Source organism: Trachypithecus francoisi, unplaced genomic scaffold (genome assembly GCF_009764315.1).
Source record: "Trachypithecus francoisi isolate TF-2019V2 unplaced genomic scaffold, Tfra_2.0 Lachesis_group15, whole genome shotgun sequence".
Lineage (NCBI taxonomy): Eukaryota > Metazoa > Chordata > Mammalia > Primates > Cercopithecidae > Trachypithecus > Trachypithecus francoisi.
In genome coordinates, this window is record NW_022681460.1 from 71,770,396 (window position 1) to 71,794,241 (window position 23,846).

At 37.5% G+C, this 23,846-nt stretch overlaps 1 protein-coding gene across 10 annotated transcripts in view; it reads right to left on the reverse strand.

The window, feature by feature from the left end:
- Nucleotides 1–23,846, reverse strand: part of UTRN (utrophin) — a 596,706-nt gene that overhangs the window by 279,574 nt on the left and 293,286 nt on the right. For 9 of the 10 annotated variants that reach the window (XM_033235159.1, XM_033235162.1, XM_033235163.1 and 6 more), the window contains one exon: nt 15,772–15,961. In XM_033235159.1, coding sequence (XP_033091050.1) covers nt 15,772–15,961 — 190 coding nt within the window. Of the gene's footprint in view, nt 1–9,173; nt 9,777–15,771; nt 15,962–23,846 lie in introns of those variants that run through there. The other variant, XM_033235165.1, reaches the window with a different exon arrangement.

Sequence of the window (23,846 nt, forward strand, 5' to 3'; positions counted from 1 at the left end):
GGCTCAAGCCTGTAATCCCAGCACTTTGGGAGGCCGAGACGGGCGGATCACAAGGTCAGGAGATCGAGACCATCCTGGCTAACACGGTGAAACCCCGTCTCTACTAAAAATACAAAAACTAGCCAGGCGAGGTGGCGGGCGCCTGTAGTCCCAGCTACTCGGGAGGCTGAGGCAGGAGAATGGCATAAACCCGGGAGGCGGAGCTTGCAGTGAGCTGAGATCTGGCCACTGCACTCCAGTCCCGGCGACAGAGCGAGACTCTGCCTCCAAAAAAAAAAAAAAAAAAAAAAAAAATTAAAAAATTTAAAAAGCTTTTCATTGTTCTGATCCTTTTGGTCCAGTTATGCTATTCTAATAACACACCCTGGATATAATCAGGATGCACTTAATGATGTATAAGGATGTTCATCATGGAATTATTTATCATGAGAACATTGGTAACAACCTAGTTACCTAACCATAGTGGGTTCCCTGAATAAATTATGGTGCAGCCACTCAACAGAATTTTATTTACATTGTTTTTAAAAAATCACAATATAAGACATAAAAAGCATTCATGATGTACAAAGCATTCATGATGTGTTAAGTGGAAAAGGAAGGTTATAAAATCCCAGAATAAAGCTACAGAGCGAATAGCATTTCCCATACTTCTTTTTTTTTTTTTTTTTTTGAGATGGAGTCTCGCTGTCACCCAGGCTGGAGTGCAGTGGCCGGATCTCAGCTCACTGCAAGCTCCGCCTCCCAGGTTCACGCCATTCTCCTGCCTCAGCCTCCCAAGTAGCTGGGACTACAGGCGCCGGCCACCACGCCCTGCTAGTTTTTTTTTTTTTTTTGTATTTTTTAGTAGAGACGGGGTTTCACCATGTTAGCCAGGATGGTCTCGATCTCCTGACCTCGTGATCTGCCCGTCTCGGCCTTCCAAAGTGCTGGGATTACAGGCTTGAGCCACCGCGCCCGGCCTATTTCCCATACTTCTATATCACAACCACCTTGGCCTGCAGGATGCCAGGGGAGGTGCAGCTACACTGTAGTCTTGTAAAATTCTGAAGCCAGAGTAAATACACGATCAGATAATGTTTTCAACTAAAGAAGTTCCCCTTTTTCTCTACCTCTTTAACTCTTGCAACATTTACCCTGAAAAAAAGGAAAACTCATTTTATAAAATTTTTGAGCCAAGAATCAAGAGCTTTTTTTAAGGCTCCTTGTATCACTCCTCCTGTATCACTCACAGTAAAGACGACTTCTTTCCTTTGCTTTGTTTAGTTTCTGACAATGGAATAGCACTTCTTTTTAATATGAAGTTTTATGTCCATCAGCATTATATCAGTTTCTGTGTGGGTTAACTGGATTTTTAGGGGCCATCTCAGAGCCTAATCTGTAATCCAGAAGAGGCTTCATAAATTGAGGAGAATCCTACAGGAGTTTCTATCACAAGCCCCACTGGTCAAGGGAAGTTTTTTCTTGCATTTCCTCAAGCTGAGACTCAGAAAATAACAACCCCAGGGGAAATTTCAAAGATTTATTTTCTCCTTCCCTGCTCAAAGCAGGAGTTTATGGCACCTTCGCAGTGGGGTGACCAGGGTGCATCTGAACTCCAGTGAGTCAAAGTCTGCGGGGGCATGAATCCTTTGGAAAAATTCTCTGGCTGACTGTAACGTGAACATCCTTGTTAAGATTTAAGGATTACTCCAGAGATAAAGATAATGAAGATGATGATACCATCACCACACCCAAAAGACATGAGACTGTGATGGGCATGTCAGGTGGATCATCTCATTTGATCCACACTCACTCGAGGTGGGAGAATAACCCTACCAATAGTGGTAACTGTAACAACAGTAGCCAACCCACACAGCAGTTACATGCCAGCATTTGTTTTTACCATTTTATCAATATTAACTTATTTAACTCCTACAACAACCGTTGTGTGTGTGTATGTGTATGTGTGTGTGTGTGGAGAGAGAGATTGAGAGAGAGAGAGAGAGAGAGAGAGAGAGAGAATAATTCCAATCCTATCTTCTGAAAAGGGAACTGAAACACAGAGATGTGGAAGGATTTGCCAAGGTTACATAACTGGTAAGTGGCAAAGCCAGAATTGTTTGAATCTAGTCTCACGCTAGACTCGTGTGAAAGACTAAAATTCCTCAGAACAACTTATTTGTACTTCCTTGTTTTCCATGGAAAATGCAACACTGCATTTTACATTTATGCTGCTTAGCACATATCTTTCGTGCATGACAGCCATTCAATACGTTTTTTGAATTAAATTTTTAAATATATATATATATTTCTTATTTTAAACTGCTCAGTCTGTTAAGTTAGTTGACTCCTTTCAGTTTCTTTCTTAGGGAGCTATTACATCCTTTTAAATATAATGATAAAAAACTACATTTGGGTATGGAGAACTGGGTTCAATGAACACATAATTTAACATTTAATGTTTGCATTATTAAGAATCAAACCAAATTAAGTTATAAATCAAAAACCAGAACCAACTATATTAATATGGATGGAAATGACACAATCCATCTTTCTTACCAAAGTGCAAAATGAACACATTTTTTAAATTTTTTATTTCCTTAAAATTATATAGCCAATACTTGAACATCGAACATCGAAATAGTTTTGAAAAGAATATATTTCCTTACTTTTAAACTTCTAGGAAAACAAGTACATAGCCACCTGTTCAAAACTGTCAGCAACTTTGGAAAGCCGAGGCAGGCAGATTGCTTGAGCTCCGGAGGTCAAGACCTGCCTGAGCAACATAGTGAGACCCTGTCTCCACAAAAAATACAAAAAAGTTAGCCGGGTGTGGTGGCATGTACAGTAGCTGTGATCCCAGCTACTTGAGAGGCTGAGGCGGGAGGATAGCTTGAGCCCAGGAGGTCAAGATTGCAGTGAGCCATGATGGCACCACTGCACTCCAGCCTATGCGACAGAGACCCTGTCTCAAAAAAAAAAAAGCTGTCAGCAATAAAATATCCATTATAGACTATCTCTGTTTCCTTATGTCCAAAATGAAAGGGTTGAATCAGATGATTTCCAACATCTCCTCATTCTCCAGAATTCCATGTTTTAAAGGAACATGGAATGTTCTCCTCATGCTCCAGCTCATGTTTTAAAGGAGAGTGTAGAGGCTAAATTTCTTTAGACAAGGAAATGCATATGGAGATAATTCAGAACAAAACAATATCTATTACTTAGTTAATGCTTAGTTAATGTAATCTCTCTTTCTATATCTTCTATACTGAATGACCCATTTTATCCCAACATAATTCCTAAAATGATCTATCTAAAATTACATGTAGAGAGACACTGGCTATTGAAGCAGAAAACCTATGTTAAACACAATTTGCACCGCATACTAGCTGAGCAACTACTGGCATGTTCCTTCACCTGCTGATTTGCAAAACAAATTTCTTTTCTACCTCTCTCTTAGGACACACAATAACGTAATATTGTTAATATTATATTTATTAATGATGTAATATATGAGAAAACACATTGTAAACTCTAAAATACTAAAAATGTAAGGAAACTGTACTAGCAGTATCAAGATATTTTCCCATCATGACAGCTAACAGTTATTCTATTGCTGTAGTCAACCATTTTTTCTCTCAATTCTGTTAAAATAAAAACAAAATAGTTGTCTATTGTGCAGACAGTTCAACATCTTCTTCCATTTGATGTTTTTCCAAAATTCTTGCTTAATTTTATGACGCCATAGTTCCACATAAGCCTATTATTTATTAAGCATTAAAAGGCACTGTCTGCTTTTATAAGTGAGCTTTGTTATAAATTAATCTTTTAGAGTTCCATAGAACTGAACAAACTAGATGATGAAAAATGAAAAGCAACCCTCTGATGCACTTCACATCCTTTCCAATTTCAATTATTTGGACTCATTTACCTCGCCCAGAAATGAATAAGCTTTGTGAAACTAAGAAAGCTACCATGGCATAACATTTTCTATATTCTTTTATCTCTATGGTAGGAACTCTACTAATTACTTATTTTGGAGAACTAAAAATGAACTACCAAATATACTAAGAGAAGTTGGTAGTGATCACAGTTAAGAGTAAGAGGAAGGAGTGATGTCTGCACATTTAAAATCTAGCAGTACCTACAGCTAGGAAATTTCTACTTGAAATTTAATAAACTTTGCCTCTAGGAAAACACAAATCATCAACCCTTTAGGTTACAATTATCACATAATACTCTACAAATAAAAGAAGACCTTTTGTCTGTATCCTTAATACTACTTCAACTCCCTCTCAGAAGCACTTTCTATTTGTTCTGGATTTGTACTAGTATTACACTTCTAGACACACACCAATGACAATGATATTTTGGCCATAAAAGAATTTCAAAATGTTATATTGTAGAAAGTATTAGTTATTTTTAATTGAGTGACAAAGCATTGCATTGGATCTAATTATACTGCTTTCAGTTAATTATATTGACTTTATCCAAATCATTGATAGCATGACTTTTCTGATTAACAAAATGTTAGTTAATTGGATAACTTTTTAAAAACATAATTTTGACAACACACATCAACTTGGGGAACTACAGCAAAACAGAGGTCCAAGAGCCTTATGGCACTTGTGTTCTTGGAAGCCATAGGAATCATATCTGAGAGTGGCAGGCAGGGGTGCGGGTGTTTTCTCCTTGATCACATCTCACTTTTGTCTGTAATCTTGACCTGACTAGGAATTGCAGAAACAGAGGCAGAGTAGAGAAAGTAGTCTGTGTGGGTATCCCTACAGTTCCCAGAAAACACACTTACGGCATCCATGGAGAGGGTTAGATGGAGGCAAACCCGTCTACATATGCCATTTTTCTCTATTAAACCTCAACCTTCACACACCTTCTGAACTAATCCAACCAAGACTTTCTCATGAAACCAAGAAGAGACAACTCCTCATATGATCAAGTGGGAATTCTAACTTCCAGACTAGAGGGTCATGACTCTAAGCTCCGGGGTTCAAACAATCTATGTATGAGTTGATTATTGAGAGAAACTGAGGGAATCCAAGAGTTGACCTTAAAATACATACATCTCAACAATCAGATCATGGTAAAGTAAATCTCCGTTGCCCTGGATCACTTCAGGGTTTAATTGTTCAAGGAGAGCAGGGTTCTCCATGTGAAAAAAAGGTAGGGAAATGTTTGAGAATTAAAAATACAAAATTCAACCTGTCGAAAATACACCATTCCATTCAGTGTCTTCTAAAAAAACCACATACTCAACCTTAACTACCTCTAAATACAGGGAGCTATACATGTAGATGAAAAATAATGTGTGACCTTACTTCATCAGTGAATCTGAAAACCTGCTGAGAGATTAATGTGCCTTCGTGTTCATTATCTATTACTCATTAGCACTACAAGCAACTACATAGTTCTGTGTTGTCCACACATGAAAACACACACACACACAGCCACAAAGCAAGCCTTTTGTAGACATCACTGGTCAATCGTGACTTGTTAGGTAGAATCTTCTGGTCTCTTTCTATTTTTCACAGAATATTTAGAAGTAGCTGCTTTAATACCACAGAAGACACAGTTTTCCGGGGAAGACTTTGAGATCAGCACCACACTGAAAGCTCAAGGCCCCCAGAAGGCCAGGCTAAGAATAGCCATAGTTTCAGTCTGTATGTAAATGACTAGTTACTGAAATCGCGTGTGTATACCACACAGAGAAAAATAATCAACTGGGGTACAAAAAGGCAACAGTAGAAATTAAGAACAGAATTATACACTACTAATATTTAATAAAAGATTTCACCATGGCATATGTGTATAACTTTTAAATGAATACACATCCATATACAACTAGATGTTTAAAATATTTTTGCTGAAGAAACATGATCAGAATAGTTTGGGGGTGACTAAAACCACTTAAGCTAAAATGATTTACACATACATTCAAGCAAATAGAAGTTATATCATTTAAATCAACATTTTCTAAAATGCCTGAGTCACGAAGAACTCAATTTACAGCACTAAATATTTTTAAATTTTTCTTATTATTCCTATAATATTCATATTCCAATCTACTTTACAGGAAACTGCTTTTTACCATGCCCTCAATTGTTAAATATTTTACAGAAATTGGCACTAAGAAAAAAATAAAAAGGACTTATAAAAATCTCTACTGATTTAACATTAACACAATCTATTTCTAATCTAAAGACTTAACAATATAAAACACCCCAAAGTAATCACATAATAAAAATAAATTAAATTCATTATTATTTTTCAAATCATTTATATCAGCTTTGTTTCTACTGTGCTCTATTAAAAGAAAAATTATTTTATAGGCATGAAAATTTTAAAGAAACTAAGCAAACAAAACCATATCTGAGAAAATTAGCATCCAGTGTAGGGTGATTTTAGGTCATCAGGGCAATTTCAATGCTGCTAATTATATCTCCAAGTAAGCAGCACTTACGTTTTTGCTTCCTGCTCAAATTTTATTGGATGCATAACCGAGAAGAAATATTTTTAAAGGCAAAAAATACACATGAATGTGTAAATAGATTGTGGGAAGGGAGTATATTTTAACTCTGAGAGCTGTGACATGCCTTTTTTCATTCCTCCCTTCTCTTTGAAACATATAAGAAAACCCACAAAATGAGAATATTCTACACAAATATCTACTCGTGTAACACACACACTATCTTCTGACAAACAAGAGAAGTATGCAAATAAACAGAAAAGACAAGCTGCCACAGAGGGAAAAGTCTAATAAAAGACTAAACAAATAATACCTAAAAAGAATAATCCTAAAGAGGAATTTAAAAGGGGATAAAAATATTCAGACACTGAATTTCAAAATGCCAATATGAATTTTAAATAGTCAAGTTTCCCTCAGATTATGCCACATTTTATTCTCATTCATTTCGGTCTCTAAATGTATTTACAATAGACTGTTTCTGTATTTTTATGGAGCAACACAAACTTAAAGCATTTCTTTTCTAAGAAACTAAATTTAGAGAATGTGGGAGGAATAAGGAGAGAGAAAGTCAAGACAGCATTTACAATTTAATGGGAAGAGAACTTACAGTGTCTTAAAGCAAATAAATGTCAAACCTATTTAAGCTTTTAGGTATGAAACATGGACTATTGATAATTAAAATACAATTAAGCATTTTTGCTTGGTATAGCTACCCCTATCAATATCAGAGACGGCAACTGTTAATATTTAAGTCTACAACTAAATTTTTATTTATTTCATTAAGTTAATATAGCCCAATAACTTAGATCAGTTTTCAAAATACAACCACACAAATAAAATTTATCTGTTACTAGTTTATTTATTTCATAGTAATTGTGCCGCTTCCTAATCTGGATTGCCAGTTCTTTAGGCAAAATCTCATATGTCACTGCCTTATACTGACACCTGCTGGAAGCTACTGGAATTGTACATTTCTCACTGCGTTATCCAAGCAGTTGTTAATTTTGCATATGTGAAAGACTACGTGGAATATAGTATTTCAACAGCAAATAATGTAAATTTTAATTTTCTAAATGAAATAAGTAACATTTATTCTAAACATTTAAATTTTTGTGGTATCTTTAGGAAATTATAAATCAAGTAGTTTTCCCAAAAAGCACGTCTGATGGTAATTTATCCAATGACTTCAGTGATTTAACTTGTGCCTATTTGAGGTAGAATTAGGAAACTAATTAGCAACTTTCTCCAGTACTTGACTTCTGCTGTTTCATACTTTGCACTAACTTAATACCTTGGACTTAGAAAAATATTTGGTTTTGTGAAAGTACACACACAAATGGATCAGGAAAATGACCCTGCTCTTTTAAAAAAAGAATGCTTTATATATTCATATTTGTGGTTAAAAAAATAAATAACATGAACTAGTGAATGAGCTTTTCTTATCTATTATCAAAATTGCCTTTTCATGAAAAATATAAATGTTTTATCAGAATAAACTTATCCTTTGAAGTGGAGCAAAACACAACACATTGAAATACTTAGGTTTACAAATCTTTGTAACTGAATTTATTAAGTTCCGTTAAGTTTTAATTAACTTCTTATGCAAAGAAAACTCTTCTAAGTATTTCTGAAAAGAATATCCCACTACCTGAATCCGTCTCCCAAAACTTCCAAAAAAAAAAAAGTCTCCAGACAGCAATACATCTAACTGGCCAAATTGTAAGAAATTACAGTGTGATATAATAAAGTTAATGGAATACTGCTTCCCACCTCAATCTGCTGCCACATAAGCATCATCTAGATGCCTGGACATGCCATATTGTATATCATCAGAAAAATAATCTTTTCTTAGAGGCAGTTGTTTTGATCACAAATGAGTTTGGGCAGCTAACAGAGCAACAAGATACATTCTTGAGAACGGTACTAAAAATATGATAGGAAGGATGAATATAGTACTATGGTAGTGTAAAAATTGCTATTATAATTCTCTCCTTTTATATCAAAACACTCTAATTTTGACAAAAGCAATGACATAGTATCACCATAGTTTGAATAAAACTATGATCAAACATATAACAGCTGACTTAAAAAAATACAGCAGCTGATTGAATGGTTTATGTTCAGGATGACGTAGTATTAGAAATTTGCAACTGTCAAACAAGTTGCCTCCTGTAACTCTACTTAATTCACCTGTCCAAATGAAATTAAATTCTTCCAGTGTAACTATAGTATATGAAGATTCAAGAATATGGGGATGCTTTATGATGAAATTAAGTCTGATCATTTTTTTAAATGTGTTTTTTTTTTAATTGAAAAAGCAATTAGCTATAAGAAGATGGAACATTTTTAAAAAATCGACTGAAAGATTATTTGGCACTCTTCTTTTAATTTTACTAAAATTTACATAAGATTAATTAAGATACTGCAAAGTACCACAGAGGTAACAGGTCTTAATGAATGCAGTAGTTTTGCTATCATATTTTCTCCAAACAGTTCACTAGCCCATCTCAGAAGACAAGATTATGTCAATTGCAAAATAAATTATGTACTAAACAAAATGTAATTACGCAATTCACTTTAACAGATTTCACAATCAGTTACTAAGAAAGGGAATCTTCCTTGATAAGAACCTGAAAGATTAGTTTTTAGAGCCTGAGAAACAGTACAACTGTCAGACACCCGACATCCTTATTTTCAATCACTCAGTTACCTTACAGAGCTTCTGATACCGAGGAGAAGAAACTGCCATCCTTTGTAAACGATGCAATAAAACCACAACTTTCTGCAGAGACGTTCTCACCACAGCCATCATTTTAAGTTTACCACACTTCTGGAGACACCTCAGAATTTGCATTATAAATGAAGAGCAACGATCATTTCCTCCCGGTCACTGGACAATGATTTGTCAGTTCTCTGAGCATGCTCGTTTCCAGGAAAGCATTTGAAAGATACAGGAGGTTAGATTCTGGGAAAAAGGAGGCTGGTATTCCTTCAACTTCTCAATTTAAAAAACACAGACAAACGCCACAGAGAAAGCCCCCCAGCAGATGCTCACAGCCAGCACTTGCTCAGCCCGGCATGGCCAGAAATGAAGGAAGTTGTCGAGCAGCCAAGCGCTGCCGGCTGCGGGAGAGGAGTGCGCTCAGTAGCCAAAGAGGATATTAAGTGAAACATTAAAGCTGCAGATAGAAAGCGGACATCCCCTGGGAACACGGATTCAACATATCACCGCCACCACCACAGTGCATGCCTTGCGGCTGGTTTCTATGAAGAGAGAGTGCAGCATTCACCCTCTCTAAAGAGGGATACATTCACTACGGAAGAAATGCAGCTCTAGCTGTGCTCTGTGAATTAGTGAACAGGAGACCCTGTTATAAATCTTGAGAAGAGCAGAAGGGTACACCTGACTCTAATAACAACAGCCCATACATTAAGTGCTAAAACATCACCCGCCAGACAGGTCTCAGCCCAAGATCACCTAAAACAAAACAACAACAACAATAAAGCAAAACAAAAAATACTCGCAGGGGTTATGTGACTAAGATAGCCTAAAAGCAGAGGGATCCAGTGGATTTGCATCTGCCTGCCTAGAAGGAAAGCCATTAAAAATGTAATAGGTTAGGATTTGTCTAATTAAACAGCTAAGGTAATAAAAAATTAAAAGTCTGTAATTGACTACTGAACATTCCAAATTGCCACATTTCCCCTTAGACAGCATCTTCATGATCTCATTTTATTTGTCATAAAGCTGTTTTAATTTTATGAATAGGAAATATGAGGCCATAATTATATCATATAAAAACCCGGTACAGAATTTTGTGGTTTTATGTGTATATATACACACTTGAGACATATTCTCTACTGCAGCCTGAATATCATTACAAACATCAACTGGGGTAAAGTACTATCAGGAGATGAGCAAAATAACCCTGGATGATTAAATGACTGGGTCAAAGAGCACAGCCAGATATAGAATCCAGATGTTGCTCATTATCAGTGTCCTGCTCAAACTGGTAACTGGGCTAATGCTGCAATTTCACCTCTGTCTAATGTTGTCATGATTCTTTAAAAGAAATGCAGTATTTTCAAGTATTTGTTTTTCCTCCTTTACTTCATTTGCCTTTCTTAGTCCTTCATGTTAGAATGATTTAAAGTCCTATATTGTGTCTTACAGAATGGTGTTTATCAAGCAGTGTTTTGCCGACTTTATTGGGTCTTATAGAACTGTGTTTATCATGCAGTGTTTTGTGGACGTCTGCCTGTATCTTTTTTCCCTGTAGGTCCATACTGAGAATCTACACTGCCTCCCTCTGGTGAGGCTAACAATGTCACCATATCTGTGTAAAGCCAAAAGTGGAGAACATAGTCGAAGGATAGAATACAAAATGTTAAGGTATTTGGCAAATAGATAGAAATAGATTAGTGATTGTTCAGGGGAGAGGGAATTGGCCGAGAGGAATGGGAAATTGATAGTAAAGGGAAGGAGTTTCTTTTTGAGGAAATGAAAATGTTCTAATTTGATTGTGGTGATGATTGTACAACCGTGAACAGACTAGCAACAAATGAATTGTAAAATTTAAATGAATGAACCATATAGTATGTGAATTATATGCCAAGAAAGTTGTTATTAAATAAGTATGAAGCTGTAATTCTTGTCCTAGAACCAGCAGATGAAGTCCCCATGAGATAGGCATTCACCCCTCAAACACAGTGCTAAGCATGGAGCTGGGCACAGGAGAAAATCTAAAACAATCTATAATCAAAGTCTGCACATATGAAACAAGAGGATGAAAATGAGGCTAAAAGCAAACATAGGAGATAAAAGTGTAATAATCATAAAATATAAATTGTTAGAGAGCAAAACCAGCCACCCATGACAACACTACTCCAGAAAGCAGGAACTCAGGATTTTACCCAGGAAAGAATCAGAACATCTCAGTTAACTGGTAATGCCAAATGTAAAGCTAAATTTTTAAAATATAATTAAAAGAATAACAATCTTTTAGAATACGAACTCGCACATTAAGAATAAATACATTTGAACTAATAAACTAGTTGGAAGTCAATAATGGGCTTTCACACAGAAGCAAAAAATAAAGTTTCTGCATCTTTGGTCAAATACTCTTATCTGAATACAGATTCACAGTGACAACTGCATACCAGGCATCTCCTCCTGGATGTTACTCCGATGCTTCATTTCAACAAAGTCAAAATGGATGAAATTTGCCATCCCCACACATTTCCCACTAACTCGCAATCCTGCCCTGACATTTTCTTCTACGTTCCCAGTCTTAGGCTCTAACACCACTTGGCAATCTGCCTTTCCCCTTCCTCAGTCTAGGTATACTATTGAGTCATTAGATCTACTACCCCTGCCATTGTCTCCTTTCTGGTCATTAACACCTGTAGCCTGGAGGGCTACATGAGTATCCTAACAGGCCTCTCTTCTGTCACTCTTGTCTAGTTCAACTCCATCCCTCATACCATCAGCCAAATTCCTATAAAGCAAAAATCCTATTGCATCACTCTTGTTTCTATCCTTTATGACTTCTCTTCATTGCCACTGGGTTAAAATATACATACTTGCATGGCATTTAAAACCCTCTATGAGCTGGACTGCTCAGTTCTCAAGGAGCTTGTCTCTCCTGCAGGTCTCCAAAGAATCAGCTTTTCTCTTGCCAAAAGGCCTCTGCTGGGGAATAAAACCTAACAGCCTTGCAGCAGGGTAATGAAACGTAGATACATAAATCCAAATCATCATCCATCCTTAACAGAATGGCATGTATCATAGCATACTCCCAAAAGTTAATCATCTTCCATGTGCTTTAGAACTATCCTTATCAAAATTCACCCAAGATTCACCTTAAACCAAACATAGAATAAACTGCTTTATCTTCATGAAATACTCCCAAGGCCTTGGATCTGGTTGTCACAAGACATGAAGCAAGTATAAACAGGGAATGTGTCAGCTAAGCAGTTCTACATACACATCCTGTGCATGCAGCACAGATACACAGAGCTCCTTATTCCATCTTCCTTAGTGCACGGAGACTGTGCACCACCACGGCCACCACCACCACCACCACCACCGCCGCCACCGCCGCCACCGCCGCCACCACCACCACCACCATGCCACCACCACCACCACCATGCCACCACCACCACCATGCCACCACCACCACCACCATGCCACCACCACCACCACCATGCCACCACCACCACCATGCCACCACCACCACCACCATGCCACCACCACCACCATGCCACCACCGCCACCACCACCACCATGCCACCACCACCACCACCATGCCACCACCACCATCATGCCACCACCACCACCACCATGCCACCACCACCACCACCATGCCACCAGAACTTCTCTGTTATGATTGGCCATGCTTTTTACAGTCATTTTCTCAAAATAACATCTCTCCATTTCCAAACAAGTTTCTATTTTAAATGTCTGCTCACTCATACAAAAGGAGAATCATTAATATACAACACTATAAAAAAATTAAAATTATCCTGCCTCAGAAAAACTCAGTAAAAGGTAATAAATCTCTAACAATCATCTATCTGTATGGTGCTGAAAATAAAACCATAGAATATGTTTTAAACAGAATGGAGAGAATACCTTAAGAGCATTTAATAATGAAGCAAGGGAGGGAAAAAATCATGCAAATTACTGTAATGTGAAACATTTTAAACATAAATGTACATATTTATCTTTAAACAAAGGAATTTTAGTAGACTTTTAGTAAATGTCCTCTTTATTACTTTCTACCAGCCAAAAGAGACTATTTTTAGCAACACTAAAGTAATAACATATTATATTTTATAAAGCATTATAATGTATTTTAATATTTTTATCAGCAACTTTTCTTTCTTGATGCTGTTTGCCATAAGTAATCCTGTGCTTAGTTATTTTTATTTTGAAAGATTTTAAATATTTCTATTTACATTTGTCTTCCACTGTTTGAATATTCATTAACTATTGAGAAGAGTCTTAGCCATGGTAAGAATATATCCTAAGACAAAACATGTCAGAAGACATTAAACTCTAGAATAGGCCTGTGTTTTGCTGACGGTCATTACCAGGGTTCATTTAAAGCCTCCTTTACTCATTGTGCATAAACTGTTACCTACTCAAGCCTAGATAGCTATTGAAATTAAAACCATTGCATCAATTAACTGTGAATATTTATAGGTCAGGCTTTTTCTTGTTTAAATCATAAAAAAAAAAAAAAAAAAAAAAATCTAGCATCTACCCACACTTAGAGTCCTCTATGACCTCCTAAAATACAGATGATGACTGAATATTTTATCAATTAACATTTATAGTGACCTCATGAGGCTCGAAAGAGTGAGACAAAGGAACAGATTTAATTTTGATACTTGCCTGGTCACACTCATTATCAAGTCACAAATGTATTGTGCAAGGCATAAGAAACAAGCAGCAATGCATTTAAACAGAAATTTTCATCAAATGAATCTTAAGAACTTAATAGTAAAACATCATAAGTTTTCATGCACAGGGACAATTTATAAATAAGCTCATTCCAAAAGATCTGTTTTTCAAATTGTGTTAACTTTTCAGTGAAAATAATTTTAAACTTGAAGAAAAATTGTAAGAATCAGAGTAGTTCAAAGAAAGACTCTGTATCCTTCATCCAGATCCACACATTTGTTGACATTCTACAAAACAGTCTTTTTGATGTTTTAAGAGAAAAGAGTTCCTAAGAACGGATTTTAAAAAGGTATCAATGCTGAGTGTCATAACGGTGAGTCAAGGTACAAAGACAGCAGTCAATATTTACTTGAGATTTGCACACAGGACACTGCGTAGGCAACAATATGGATAATATAATCTCTGCCCTTGAAGAACCATGTGATCAACTGGGACAGGAGGAGACACACATCAAAAGACAATGGAGGCCGCACGTGGTAGCTCAGGCCTGTAATCCCAGCACTATGGGAGACCAAGGCAGGTGGATCACTTAAAGTCAGGAGTTTGAGACCAGTGTGGCCAATGTGGTGAAACTCCATCTCTACTAAAAATACAAAACCTAGCCGAGCATGGTGGAGCACACCTGTAATCCCAGCTACTCAGGTGGCTGAGGGATGAGAATCGCTTGAGCCCAGGAGGCAGAGGTGGTAACAAGCTGAGATCTCACCACTACACTCCAGCCTGGGCGAAACAACAACAACAACAACGACAACAAAAGACAATGGAACACGTGTTCACAAGTATGTTAGAAATAATCATTGTTAAACTGATGTGAGAATGGCATGGTATAAAGTAATCAGATGTAACACTATGGTTGACAAGGAGACTTCCCCATTGAAACAGGTTTTTGTTTTGTTTTTCTGGGGAGTGGACAAAGAGTCTCGTTCTGCCACCCAGGTTGAAGTGCAGTGGTGCAATCTTGGCTCACTGCAACCTCCACCTCCTCAAGTATTCGCCTCAAGTATTACCTCAAGTAATTCGCATGCCTCAGCCTCCCAAGTAGCTGGGACTACAGGTGCAAGCCACCACATCTGGCTAATTTTTGTATTTTTAGTAGAGACAGGGTTTCACCATGTTGGCCAGGCTGGTCTCAAACTCCTGACCTCAGTGACCTATCCACCTTGGCCTCCCAAAGTGCTGGGATTACAGGAGTGAGGCACCGCACTCTGCCTGTATCAGATTTTGAACTGGAAGTTCAAGAGCACTGAAGCAGAACTACTTGAGGGCAGAAAAAGACTCAGACGTATTTCGTAAGATTCCTCATAATGTTAGTAAATGAAAAGTTTTATATTAGCACATTTTATGTAGAAGAAATATTTGAACCTCAGACTACATATACAATCACAGTTATCAAGCTAATGACATAAAAGTAATACCATCAAGCCTAATATTCTTAGTTATAAACTAAGCCATAGAGCTTTTGCAGCTTTTATATTAAGTATGTACAATAAATGGAGAAAGAAACAACTTCACATTAAGGGAAAATGCCCTTATAATTTAGGATTCAATAAAGCTAACTGTAATAGGGCTTAAAATGACAAAAAGCAGAATAGCTGTGAGCCTCTAACTCTAAATAAACACTTATTACTTCCATAAAACAAGGTGGGTTTTTTCCCTCTATCATTAAGTAAAAAGATCTGATAGAGCTTATTTCCAGAAACCAGTTATTCACAGGAGAGCACAGATTTTGTCAGAGAATAAAGTGACAACCTCACCTTTTCAGGGTAATACATTTGCATGCAGAGGGATCAAAAGCGCACAGGACAGACACAAGTACTGGTGTGGTTTCCCATGCACTTACCTGCATCTGCTGTTTGAGTTCCCTGGCCAAGATACTATCCTGAAGAGCATTCTCCCGATGAGAGGCATCCGCAAGCACATTCACTGTGGTCTCTGCTTCTTGGATCCACTTTAGGAAGTTTTCCAGATCTCTGTGAGAGGCCTGCACCATCCTCCACTCAGCCTCCAAGGCATTCTGTCTGTCAGCAATACTGAAAGTAACGATATGACAGCACGGCTCCATTACTTACAGTAGTGACATCCCATATCACACATCCCTAAATTAAAAACTAACAGACAGTCTCCAAAGGACCTTTTATTCAAGTCACCATAGGTATTTGGGAGATTTATTTGTATGTGTGTCTTGAATAATCCTTAGCGGAGGGGTCATGTGAATTCTGAGAAGAGTGAAAGGGGGAGAGCCATAAATATATTAAAATCACATCTATATCATAAAATGATTTTCTTCTACATTCCCAGTCTTAGGCTCTAACACCACTTGGCAATCTGTCTTTCCCCTTCCTCAGTCTAGGTATATTCCATATGTTGTAGGTCAATACAAAAGGCAACTGTATTCATCCAGTCACTGAATTCTACCACTCCTTTAAGGATTAAATATTCATACAGTCAGTGACTGTCAATGCAATTGCCTTTTGTGTTGACTTACATAAAGACAATATCAACAAATATTCATACAGTTGGTGGCTAAACGAATTCTAGGAAGAAATGAAATCTGAAGAAATATTTAAGACAAAATAAAAATAATTGAAACAGCTGACTTTATATATTTTAAACAATTCATATCAATACAAGTTGGTTTCTTATTTAGTAATATTTAGAATGCATTGGACAAATGAGCTTCTATAAACCCTTCATTAAATCTACCTCAAAATTAGAACACAGAGCTATCTTGGAGTTATATGAGCTAAGAGATACACACACCTGTAAATTCAACATTTAAAACTTTATATTCTTCAGAGCTCTATAATAAGAAAACAACTCAATTTTTAAAATTAGTATTAATCATTTCACTCCTAGGTATTTAATTCCAAGAGAACTGGAACATATTTCCACAGAAAAACTTGTACACAAATGTCCATAGCAGCATTATCTATAACGGCCAACTAGTAGAATTAACCTAAATTCAGAGAGAAACCAATAAACAAAATACACTATATCTATACATAGAATATTATTCGCCCATAAAAAGGAATGAAGTGCTGACACATGCTACAATATGGATGAACCTTCAAAACGCTATGTTAAGTGAAAGAAGCCAGACACAAAGGGCCACATATGGTGAAATTCCATTTACATAAAATTTCCAAAATAGGTAAATTCATAGCGAGAAAGTAAATTAGGTGTTGCCTAGGATGGCACAGTAGAGGATAATGGAGGCTGACTACTAATGGTATGGAGTTTCTTTGGAGGATGATAAATTTTCTGAAATTAAGGGTAGTGGTGGTTGCCCAACATAGTGAATATACTAAAAATCACTGATGAAGTATGTGATACAGCAGTGCCCCCTTACCTGTAGGGGATACATTTCAAGATCCCCAGTGAATGTCTGAAATCACACATAGTACCAAACCTTATATAGACCATGTTTTTTCCCATACATCATACCTATTTTTACATTATAAATTAGGCACAGTAAGACACTGATGATAATAACTAATAATAAAATAGAACAATCATAACAATACACTGTGTAAAACTTCTGTCAGTGTGATCTCCCTCTTTTTCAAGATTTGTTTTTGTATACACCACAGGTAACTGAAACCACAGCTAGCAAAACCACAGATAAGAAGGAACTACTGTATACAAATTGTATCACAGTAAAAATCAGCATATCTAATGGACTTTATTTACATGTATTTTTTTTTCTCTGTCCATCTACTCATCCATCCATCCATCTGTCCTTCTATCTGTATATATACATAGAGGGAGAAATGTCTGGAATATTAACTTAATATTCAAACAATTATTTTTGGGTCCTGGGATTTAAGTTGGTTTTCTTTCCTATTTGTACTTTTTGTCATTTTTTAAATTTTATAATGATGCAATATCTTTTTTAACATATCATTTTAAAAAATGGACAAAAGATTTAAACCTATACATGACTGTACAAGATGTTTAGATGACAAATAAGCAAATGAAAACATGCTCAGCACATTAATCATTAGAGAAATGTAAATTCAAATCACAATGAGACATTGTTTCACATTAAAACGGCTTTAAGAAAATGACTATACCAAGGATTGGAAGGAATGTGGAGTAACTGCAACTCTCATACATCGCAGGTAAAAGTACAGCCATTTTGAAAAACTGCTGGCAGTTTGTTATAAAATTAACCACACATTAGTGATACAACTCAGCAATCTTACCCCTAGGTAGTTATCCAAAGAAACAAAAACACATGTCTAGGTGGGGCACAGTGGCTCATGCCTGTAGTCCCAGCACTTTGGGAGGCCAAGGCAGGCAGATTACTTGAGGTCAGGAGTTCAAGACCAGCCTGGACAACATAGTGAAATCTCTTCTCCACTAAAAATACAAAAATTAGGTGGGTGTGGTGGGGCATGCCTGTAATCCCAGCTACTTGGGAGGCTGAGGCAATAAGAATTGCTTGAACTCAGGAGGCAGAGATTGCAGTGAGCCAAGATTGTGCCACTGCACTCCAGTCTGGGCGACAGAGTGAGACTGTCTCACAAACAAACAAACAAAAAACCCACCATATGTCTATATAAAATCTGTATGCCAGTAAATATAGCAGTATTATTGATAATGGCCCCAAACTGAAAACAACCCAAATACCAACTGGTATTACATACAGATAGACAAAGTTTGGTACAGGGATACAATGGAATACTATTCCACAGTAAAAATAAGCAAACTACTGATACATGCAACAATATGCATGGAATCTCACATGCATTCTGCTAAGTCAAAGAAGTCAGACATAAAAGATTACATACTAACATTCTGTTTATAAGACATTCTTGAATGTCATCAACCTCATCCTAGCGTTTACTTCTTTTTTTTTTTTTTTTGAGGCGGAGTCTCGCTCTGTCGCCGGGACTGGAGTGCAGTGGCCGGATCTCAGCTCACTGCAAGCTCCGCCTCCCGGGTTCACGCCATTCTCCTGCCTCAGCCTCCCGAGTAGCTGGGACTACAGGCGCCTGCCACCTCGCCCGGCTAGATTTTGTATTTTTAGTAGAGACGGGGTTTCACCGTGTTAGCCAGGATGGTCTCGATCTCCTGACCTCGTGATCCGCCCGTCTCGGCCTCCCAAAGTGCTGGGATTACAGGCTTGAGCCACCGCGCCCGGCCGCGTTTACTTCTTAACCTGCAGAATCAATTCAAATTGCCTCACCTGGAATTTAATTTCCTCCACAATTGATCCCAGTTTACTTCTCCAACTTTATCCCCTAGTTTTCTTCAATACTCTGTTTAGGTAATAGTGGTGTGCTCCTTTTTCTCTAGAATATTCTTACTATTGTGTCCACATGAAAATGTTATATCCATATAAAAATGTCCTGCTGACCCTCTCCATTTATCGTAATCCTACCATAATCCTACCACTCCTTTAAAGGTTAAGGACTACCTCTTCTAGAACATTCCATCCCAGTTAGGTTTCCTTGTCATGAGTTCATAAAAGGTCAAAAATCCTCTTCGAACCACAATTATTCACACAGATCCTGGAAAAAGGCCTTGAATGATGATCTTGTTTCATTCTTAAATTGTATTTTAACTACATTACATAGTTTTTGTATTTTTCAGCAGAATTTTTTATACCTTCATATTCCTGAGTCCTATTTATACAAGTATTTACAGAATGACAATCTTTCTATAATATTATTTTATTTTATTTTATTTTATTTTTGAGACAGAATCTTGCTCTGTCATCCAGGCTGGAGTGCAGTGGTGCGATCTCAGCTCACTGCAACCTCTACCTCCCCAGTTCAAGTAATTCTCCTGCCTCAGGCTCCCAAGTAGCTGGGATTATCGGTGCCTGCCACCACATCTGGCTAATTTTTGTATTTTTTTTAATAGAGACAGGATTTCACCATGCTGCCCAGCCTGTTCTCAAACTGTTGACCTCAGGCGATCAGTCAGCCTCAGCCTCCCAAACTTCTGGAACTACAGGCATGCACCACCATGCCCAACAGATTTTTGTATTTTTTTTAGTAGAGATAGGGTTTCACCATGTTGGCCAGGCTGGTCTCGAACTCCTGACCTCAAGTGATGTGTCTGCCTCAGCCTCCCAAAGGACTGGCATTATAGACTGAGCCACCATGCCCGGCCATGCTATGTCTTTAAAATTAGCTCCTACACTTAATCAATTTTACAAGAAAAAATCAAACTACCACATCAAAAAGTGGGTGAAGGATATGAACAGACATTTCTCAAAAGAAAACATTTATGTGGCCAACAAACATACGAAAAGAAGCTCATCATCACTGGTCATTAGAGAAATGCAAATCAAAACCACAATGAGATATCATCTCACACCAGGTAGAATGCGATCATTAAAAAGTCAGGAAATAACAGATGCTGGAGAGGATGTGGAGAAATAGGAATGCTTTTACACTGTCGGTGGGAGTGTAAATTAGTTCAACTATTGTGGAAGGCAGTGTGGTGATTCCTCAAGGATCTAGAACCAGAAATACCATTTGACCCAGTGATCCCATTACTGGGTATATACCCAAAATATTACAAATCATTCTACTATAAAGACACATGCACATGTATGTTTACTGTAGCACTACTTACAGCCCAAATGCCCATCAATGACAGACTGGATAAAGAAAATGTGACCCATATACACCATGGAATACTATGCAGCCATAAAAAAGAATGAGTTCATGTCCTTTGCAGGGACATGGATGAAGCTGGAAACCATCATTCTCGGCAAAATAACACAGGAACAGAAAACCAAACACTGCATGTTCTCACTTATAAGTGGGAGTTGAACAATGAGAAGGGGCTCTCCTGTTAATGGTGAGAGGAGATCACAGAAAAGAGGGTGTGAATCCAAACTGGAGCAGGTATGGGCTATCTTCAGCATTATCACCACTCTGTATTCCTGTTTTAACATGACAAAACTTACAAAGGATACACTCAGACAAACTCACGAAATCGCCCCAAAGAAGAAAACAAATAAATAACAACAACAACAAAAAGGCAAAAACAAACAAATAACACAAAATATCCATGAGATCCAAGAAGCAGAGATTGTAAAGTAGGAGCAAAGCAAATACCCAGCATGATGGCTGTGTAGCAGGCCTAGAAAGCATGTCTCCAGAAGAGACGTCACCAAGGAACAATATTAGAAGTGATAGCCTGCTTAATGCGATTGGCATTGTGGAAAATTGTACTGTCAGGTCACTGGAAAATGTGGGAGGATTAGCAATAGGTGCAAAGAAAATTAGGCATATAAAAATAAGGCAATTATTAATTTCAGGTAAAACAAACACATAGGAAACAAAATTATAGTAAACCTCAGTTTTCAGCTGGTAATAACATTTAGACAGACAAAATAATGTCAACACTTTATATTTATTTACCTAAAATTCCATGATGAAGCAGGGAAAAGAACAGTGGCATCCCTAAGCAACTTTCTATGTATTTACCAAAATAGGACGTCAGCAGACAATGTCTAATACTGAAGAACTGAAAGATGATGGCATACTCATCTTATTTAGAATATGGAAATGTAAAAGGTAAAGAGAATAGTTGGCTCCAGGAAGGGCACTGCGGTGAGTCGAGGGAAAAGAACTATATTCTGTTATAAACCTTTCAGTGCTTAGTGGTTGTTGTTGGTTTTTTTTTGTTGTTTTTTTTTTTTTTTTGGTTTTTTTGTTTTTTGTTTTTGTAATCATAGGTGAATACTTTTTTAATTTTTTAAAATTTAGAAGTTACTCACTAGAATTTCAGTGGTTGTTGGTGCTGATGTTTTATCGTTCCCCAAACCCTGTCTATATTTTCTATTTTTAAAACATTAACAGAAAAAAAATAAAGAATAGCCAAATGAAGGCTGTACTAAAAAAGGCACTAGAAAACAAAGATTAGAGGAGTGCACATGTGCAATCAATCCACTACAAACAGGTGATTCTCCTTTAAGAACATTCAATATATAACATTTAGTCATTAAAAAAATTTACTAAGGTCAAACACCTTCATTTCCCATAATCAGAATTCTGTTTTATATTTAAGAATATTCATATGCACACAATAGGTTATATGGCAACAGCTAATGTAAAAAGAGATCATTACAGAATAATTGTATTAAACCCTGAGAATGTCCAAACTAGGGAAGAGGATGCAAATGTCTAAGAACTCTAAGGGTAAAGGCAGAGGATTCTCTTTATATAAGAGATACTTAGATACCTAGCAAGTATAAAGAACCAGGCTAGGAGGGGAGGTGGGCAACCTAAGGTTATGCTTCAAAGGAAAAGTGAGCTAAGACGACCATGAGCACTTGGCCTCAGACAGTATTCCACTGGGTAGAGTAATTCCAGCAGCACACTTTGGTCACCAGTGGAACATTCTCAATCCAGAAGCTAGAGCACGTATTGACAAATTATCTACTGATCATCAGTGGGAAAAGAGATACTACTTTAAAAATATTCACTTTGTAAGATACTTTCCATTCAGAAAAACAAATTTTAGTTGTTCTGGAAGAGATGTCTACTTTGTTGGTTATATAAGTAAAAAAATATGGATTTTTGGATTAAGGTAGACAAAGCTCCATCACTCACTAGCCACGAGCGCGTGGGCAAGGATTGTCTTCATCATCCCTAAACTCTGCCTGATACACAGGTTTTCCATGATCAGACTCTGGCTCACCTCCCCAGGAGGCATCTCCCCACTTCATACTTCATATGTTATTTATCTACAAAAATGAACCAATTATTAATCCTCTGAGAGGTCACTGCCTCTGTCACATCCTGAACTCTACATTTTACTTTTTTTACCTTAAATATCCTCCTGCTCCTCTCCTCCAGCCTCCACTAATTTTCCCCGTCCCACCTGGTTAACTTCTACTGACCCTCCAGACCTGGGTGCAAACACTTTCCAAAACCATGGTACCTTCCCCAAGCCATCCTATAGTTTCCCCTACCATGGCTGTTGGTGTTTCATCGCTGCTATCATAAATAACCACAAACTTTGTGGTATAAAGCAACACAAGTTTATTGTCTTACAGTTTTGTAGGCTAGTGATCAACATGGGTCTCCATTAGACTAAAATCAAGTTATCAGCAGGGCTGCATTTATTTTTGGAGGGTCTAGGGGTGAATCCGGTTTCTCTTCTTTTCCAACTTCTAGAGGTTGCCACATTCCTTGACTCGTAGCCACTTCCTCCACCTTCAAATCCAGCAACAGCAGGTGAAGTCCTCATATCACATCTCTCTGAACCACTCTTCTGCTGCCTCCTCCACATTTTTTTTTTTTTTCTTTTTTTTGACACAGAGTTCCACTCTGTCGCCCAGGCTAGAATGCGGTGGTGCAATCTCGGCTCACTGCAAGCTCTGCCTCCAGGGTTCACATCATTTTCCTGCCTCAGCCTCCCGATTAGCTGGGACTACAGGCACCCGCCACCATGCCCAGCTAATTTTTTTCATTTTTTTTTTTTTTTTTGTATTTTTAGTAGAGACGGAGCTTCACTGTGTTAGCCAGGATGGTCTCGATCTCCTGACCTCGTGATCCGCCCACCTCGGCCTCTCAAAGTGCTGGGATTACAGGCATGAGCCACCAGGCCCAGCCCGCCTCCTCCACTTTCAAGGACTCCTGGGATGAAATGGGGCTCACCCAGAAAATTCAGAATAATCTCTTTGGGGGCCACTTTTCTGCCTTCCTCATTGTATCTCTGATCATGACGGTAAGCAAATATCTTCTTGCCTGTTTAAAGCTGTTGTTTGTCAATGCACCCGGCATAGGTAGGACCAGGACCTACATACAGTAGCAACTCAACAAGTATTTATTGAATAAACTTATACAGCAATAGGAATAACATCTCCATATTGCAGCAATATTTTCAGGAGAAAATGAGATATAAACACATAAATGTATCAAGATACAGTGAATACTCAAAAAA